At 48.2% G+C, this 6408-nt stretch overlaps 1 protein-coding gene across 4 annotated transcripts; it reads left to right on the forward strand.

Moving 5' to 3' along the window:
- The first annotated feature begins 1704 nt into the window (after positions 1 to 1704).
- GPR88 (G protein-coupled receptor 88) lies at positions 1705 to 6075 on the forward strand. Of its 4 annotated transcripts, none has more exons than XM_042996438.1 (4): positions 1705 to 2238; positions 2662 to 4030; positions 4128 to 4192; positions 5004 to 6075. In XM_042996438.1, the coding sequence occupies exon 2, from the start codon at positions 2731 to 2733 to the stop codon at positions 3883 to 3885; it is 1155 nt and encodes a 384-aa protein (XP_042852372.1). In that variant the 5' UTR covers positions 1705 to 2238; positions 2662 to 2730; the 3' UTR covers positions 3886 to 4030; positions 4128 to 4192; positions 5004 to 6075. The 4 variants fall into 4 exon arrangements, with proteins under 4 accessions (XP_042852372.1, XP_042852371.1, XP_042852370.1 ...); XM_042996437.1 differs by having other exon boundaries at positions 2662 to 4004; XM_042996436.1 differs by having other exon boundaries at positions 4128 to 6075.
- The last annotated feature ends 333 nt before the right edge of the window (positions 6076 to 6408 follow it).

Genomic DNA, 6408 nt, shown 5'->3' on the forward strand with positions numbered 1-6408 from the left:
AGGAAAGAAGTGGTCATGAAAATCACTTATCATTTCACCACGGGAAAAAAATGACATCATTTATATAGCCATCCATTCACTGGCTCAGTAATTATTTATTGAGTACCTTCTACATGCCAGGCACTGGTCCTGGTGCTGGGAATGAGCCAGAAAAAAACCCCTCACCCTATTTTATGTAAGTTCAGGAGCTTACAACAAAACCCAAACCAAATAAAAAGAAAAACTTGGTCATTGCCAGGCCAAGGCTAAAGAAGGCATGATCTTGGCAGAAAGGTGAGTGACTGCAACGAGAGCCCCTCAGCAGGGATTCTGCCCGCACAAGCAACAGCTGGGACCAGGAAGCTGGAATTCAAATATCGCCTTGATGTGAGAGGAAATCTTAATCTCAACAATGAGATTAGAGGAATCTCTTTGCAGAGATTCTATAAACAATTAGAGGAATCTCTTGTGGGCGTGCTGTGCTTGATGTACTCAGACTCAATAAAGACAAATGACGGCAGGCAACGGACAATGGCTAATTCTCTTCAACATCAATAAACTTGATATCTGAACCTTCAGTCTTCTGAAAAGCAAATCTCTGTTTCTTCTCTTTAATTCCCCAACTCAACTGATTCTGCTTGATTACTGCCTAAAAGGACTAAACCCATCAAGTCGTGTTTAGCTCTAACCTCATTAGAGTTCTTAACAGTCATTAACTAATGCGGTTCTTTGAAAGGGCATGAGGAAGTCCAAGGAGGTACATCTTGTAGTCTTGCACTCGATTCTGAAATGTTCCCCTTGTGGGCAGCCTGGAAAGGACTTAATGCTATGTGATCCAGGACTACAGCACATGTTAGGTAGGAGGTACGCTTCCAGAACTAGGGAGGAGAAGGGTTGAATTTATGCATGCGTATTCACAGAAAGTTTGGGGAAAAAAAGGGGGGGATTGGAAGTCACTGGGTGAAAAGTTCTTATTTGACAAGATGTAAAAATGACCCATCCCAAGGCCAGTTGTTGGATGCTCGGCTTAGAACTCTGGTGTCCTGAAACCCCACCTAGCATTGTTTTCCCTCATGCCAGGTTACCATATTCCATAGTCAGTTAAGTTTTCAAATAAATAAGTTTCCCAGTGAAAAATGATCACTGGGAGGGGGGAGGGGGAAAGACGGTTGGCTTTTATGGCAAATTTCCCATGTGGAATGGCTGAATAAGTGCTGCGTCAAAGAAACTTCCAACATCTGACTGCAAATCTCCATCTAAGACCACAAAATAAAAAGTTCTCAATAAAGGAAGAGCCATCTTTGTCATTGACATTGTGGATTATTCAGGTTTCTTTGTTTCTCCCTGACACCTACTTTTACTTTATTTCATTTTTACCCTCTAACCATTTCATTACCCAACACAAGCCAAATTCTGGAAGGGAGTTCGGTGAGGAGAATAAAATAAAAATTATGATTTAAATTGAGACGTGGGAATTTTCTGTGGATAATTGTCCGTGTTGCATCTTACCAAAGAAAAAATGAATTTCACTTAGAACATAAAGTAATTCTCTCTGAAAGTGTGGGATGGAAGAGATCAGTCCTGGGTGCTAGAAATATATTTGTCCCTCAGGAAATTCTTGCCTACCGAACGCATGAGGCTAGGATGACATATATTAGGAGCGTGTTAAATTTTATTCTAACACTGATGGGAGGGAAAAAATGAAGGAAAGAAAAATGAAGCAGGGTGAAGAATAAGGTGATTGAGAGAAAAGAAAAGACAGAGAAACTTGTTAATTACAGGACTTTCTGAACAAGATTTTTTTTTTTTCCCTTTCACAAGATAGAAGCTATTGAATAATTCATGCCAAGCGTGGAAAGGCTGCCTTTTCCCTGGGTGATGTATAAGTGAGCACGAGAGAGCTTCGTGTGGGTTCACCACATCAGCCACCACTCTTGCTTCTGAGCACAGGGTGCTCTCCTCTTGAGCTCAGCTTCTGCTTTTGCAGCCAAGCATCCTTCCTTCTGCTGCCTGCCTGCCCACCCTTCTGGGCTTGCAGCCTTCTCCAGCCCTGCTGCCAGCTGAGAAGCCTCCCTGCAGCTGCTGGGTTCTGCCTAGGACCATGTGTGTGGATGTTGCTCGGGAGAAGCAAGCACTTGCTCCTGGCACTGATCCCAGCTGAGTTTCTCCTGTTGATTTTGGGACCACAGATGCTGCTGCTAAGGAGGTATTTCCTGGCATCCCTGCCTCCGCTACTGCCAGCTAAGGACCAGCCCAAAAGTAAGGTATCCCCCAACCCCTCTCCCCTGGCATTTTCCCCAGCTGGGATATCTCTGCTTTGCTTTCTCTTGGAAACTGGGGGCTCCATCTGGCAATATTCCCAACTCTCTCTCTCTCTCTCTCTCTCTCTCTCTCTCTCTCTCTCCCTGTGTGTGTGTGTGTGTGTGTGTGTGTGTGTGTGTGGTGTTTGGGGGGAGATGGGGAGACTCTTGGTATTGCTCTGTCCCAGGGCTTCCCTGGTTCCTGCTGAATGTAAAGAGGCCTTTCCCCTGGCACTGGAGACATTTCCGAGGCAGGCACCTGTCATCTGCCACCCCCGTTCTTCTCGAGCTCCTTCTCTCCCCCTCCCCCAGCCCATTATTCTGCTCCAGCCTTTTGTGTCGGTGGCAGAGGGCTGAAGGGATGTCTTTGCCCTCCCTGCAGGTGGGTGTCAGGATGGGCCGCGCGGTGAGAAGCTGATGCTATCAAGCGAGGTGTGAAGAGTTGGCCAGAATGACCAACTCCTCCTCCACGTCCACCTCCTCCACCACCGGGGGATCGCTGCTGCTGCTCTGCGAGGAAGAGGAGTCGTGGGCGGGCCGGCGCATCCCCGTGTCCCTTCTGTACTCGGGCCTGGCCATCGGGGGCACGCTGGCCAACGGCATGGTCATCTATCTCGTGTCGTCCTTCCGAAAGCTGCAGACCACCAGCAACGCCTTCATCGTGAACGGCTGCGCCGCGGACCTCAGCGTCTGCGCCCTCTGGATGCCGCAGGAGGCGGTGCTCGGGCTCCTGCCCACCGGCTCGGCGGAGCCCCCCGCGGACTGGGACGGCGCCGGCGGCAGCTACCGCCTGCTGCGGGGAGGGCTGCTAGGCCTCGGGCTCACCGTGTCCCTCCTGTCCCACTGCCTGGTGGCCCTGAACCGCTACCTGCTCATCACCCGGGCGCCTGCCACCTACCAAGCGCTGTACCAGCGGCGCCACACGGCGGGCATGCTGGCGCTCTCCTGGGCGCTCGCCCTGGGCCTCGTGCTGCTGCTCCCGCCCTGGGCGCCGCGGCCCGGTGCCGCGCCCCCGCGCGTCCACTACCCGGCGCTGCTGGCCGCCGCGGCGCTGCTGGCGCAGACGGCGCTGCTGCTGCACTGCTACCTGGGCATCGTGCGCCGCGTGCGCGTCAGCGTCAAGCGGGTCAGCGTCCTCAACTTCCACCTGCTGCACCAGCTGCCCGGCTGCGCCGCCGCCGCCGCCGCCTTCCCGGGCGCCCCGCACGCGCCGGGCCCGGGGGGAGCCGCGCACCCGGCGCAGGCCCAGCCCCTGCCGCCCGCGCTGCACCCGCGGCGGGCGCAGCGCCGTCTCAGCGGCCTGTCGGTGCTTCTGCTCTGCTGCGTCTTCCTGCTGGCCACGCAGCCGCTGGTGTGGGTGAGCCTGGCCAGCGGCTTCTCGCTGCCCGTGCCCTGGGGCGTGCAGGCGGCCAGCTGGCTCCTGTGCTGCGCCCTGTCCGCGCTCAACCCGCTGCTCTACACGTGGAGGAACGAGGAGTTCCGTCGCTCGGTGCGCTCCGTCCTGCCCGGCGTCGGCGACGCGGCGGCGGCCGCCGCTGCCGCCACGGCCGTGCCCGCGGTGTCCCAGGCGCAGCTGGGCACCCGCGCCGCCGGCCAGCACTGGTGACCCGGCGGAGCCCCGAGGGAAGCGGAGATGCCGAGATGCCGACGTCAGCGTGGCCTCCTGCTCTCGTCAAGTACCCTCTGCCTGAACGAAGACTCCTGCTGGCCGAGCCCGATAAATCGGTGCGAAGATTTCGCCTTCGACCCCGGTGGGATACCTGTCGAACCAAGGTCTTTCCCTAAATGGGGTCCCCGAAGTCATTTTGAACAGCTACCTGATTTTTACCCTTTGTTTCTGTGTTTTAGGGAAATCCGAAAATCAAAACACTGGAAACTTCAAGAACTTGCACACCGACCTTTCAAAAGAGCAGGTTAATTTATTTCAGCACTGTTTTTGAAAAAGAGATTTGATAATGTATTACCGTTCCCACCTTCATCGTCTTATAATATAGATGAAGCACCTCGAGTGTGCATGAGCCAAAGGAAATAATATTGATGAAGGAAATAATATTTAAGAAGTATTTAGGAAAGTAACCTATCTTTGATGATGCTTCTGTTATAAGTTAGCCTTTGTATCAACCCGAAGAATGAGACCACAGGTATGCACACCAGTATGAGTTGCCATTAAGACCTCATGCCCTTTATTCTTAAAAGGGTTTGTTTTTATAAAGTCGCATCCTTGCCGAATGCGATAGAATCTTAGCCAGTGAGAGAAGAGAAAACAGATTTATTATTTTACACTCGTTTTTGCACTTCTAAGACTGAACATTAGCATTACCTTGCTGAAGTGAAAGTTTTACCTTGTGCTGATTGGTGGCCTGAGCCAGCAATGGAATTTTGAAAACAAATAAGGGGGTTATCTATTTTAGGTACCAGTTTCATGTTTTTAATAGCATGCACACTTGTGGCTACCTTCATTTTGTAATCAGTTTATTCGCCTTATGAGTGTGATTGCAGCTTTGAACATTCTGTACTATAATGGTTGCTAAAGAGAATAAGTCCTTCTGTTTTCTCTTTAACATTTAAAATATCTCAATGCACATGATATAATTAAACACTAATAAAACCATGACTGCATAGCTGATATTAGCTGCTGTTGCATGCTCCTAGATGTTAGAACTTACTGGGCATGTGGTATACTAAAGCAATACCCTCTAGACAAGGACATTTTGCTTCTTCCAGACACCAGAAGAAGTGGCCGTCAGTTATTTGAAAAGAGACACGGAGATACGCTGGCCACCCTACAGTTCTTGTCTTGACCCACTTTATGAGAAACTCCCAGCTGGGACTTTATCTTGCAAATGGAACCACAGTCAAGATGGATCAATAATAATGGTTTTGGCTCTGCAAAGCGGTCTGTGCTCTCCTAGGGTTTAGACAAGCCACACATGAGAAAGCAACACTGTTCTTTATGTAGTTCGTATATATATTACCATTGCACTCAACATTAATATTGTGTCTGTTGAAGGAGGTGTCATAAACTCAGTTATATATAGCAAACAGTTCAAATGGGAATCTGTTTTAAAATGTAGAATTTGAGGCTTGTCATTTCCGTCTTTGGTTTACTAAATTTACTTAGAGATAGTTGAAACACAACATCATGTGAAATCACTTTAGAAAATTAAAATGGGAAAAAAAGTAACTTAAGCTAATCATGTATTAGCCTTGTGACTGCTAACTACATCAAGTATGGGGCTGAACAGTCTCCATGAACTGTGCAGTTCAGAACAAAAACAGCTTGTGTTGTTGCACTCTTGAACATTATCAGGATAGTGGGAACATGCGTGCGTTTGAATAATAATGGAAGTTGCAGGAAACTTGGACATGTTTGTAGTAAAACAAAACAAATATGTTCATTACCAATAATAGATCAGCAGTCATTTTATTAATCTATCCCCTTTGTGCATGTACCATTTCTCTCTCACTACGGTTTCATCTATTCCCATTTTCCTTGATTCAAATATTTAATTAAAGTTCAGACAATGATACCTCTGAGTTTTTTCTTCTGTCTCTGGTCTTCTTGAATATCTCCTCGAGAACACCGTCACAGAGGACACTGTATTCCAAACTATCCACTGGTGATGAAAGTAACTTCTTTGTTCTGGCCTTATTTAACTTTATTTTAGTTTCTAAAATTATATCTACCTTATATAGTTAAATAGGGTCGTATGCCAGCATTAAAACAAATAGGTATGATTTCCTTTCTGTAAGCATAATTGAATTGGGGAATAGGTTACAATAACAACAGAGAGCTGAAGGTTTTCCTTTTTGGGGGACAGGGCTGGGGGACACCTCCCTAAATCTCTAGCAAAGAGGTCTTCTTTTAATCAGGCCTTTATTTTTGTTTCTTAATGGGAATGCTGCAAATGATTTCTCCCACTGTTCCCCAAAGCATTTGCCACACACATAAACTTAGCCTTTCAAGTACCTGGTATCTTCCAATGTTTCTGGTTAACACTGAGAACCATCTTATGTTGGCTCAGTGCCATTTGGGAGACCTACTTTAGGTTATATTTACTGGTAATTAACTCCACAGGACTGATTCACTTTTAATTTCGAAGTAGCAATGATGTGTCTAAAAATGCCT

This window comes from Panthera tigris, chromosome C1 (assembly GCF_018350195.1).
Source record: "Panthera tigris isolate Pti1 chromosome C1, P.tigris_Pti1_mat1.1, whole genome shotgun sequence".
NCBI classification, from domain to species: Eukaryota; Metazoa; Chordata; class Mammalia; order Carnivora; family Felidae; genus Panthera; species Panthera tigris.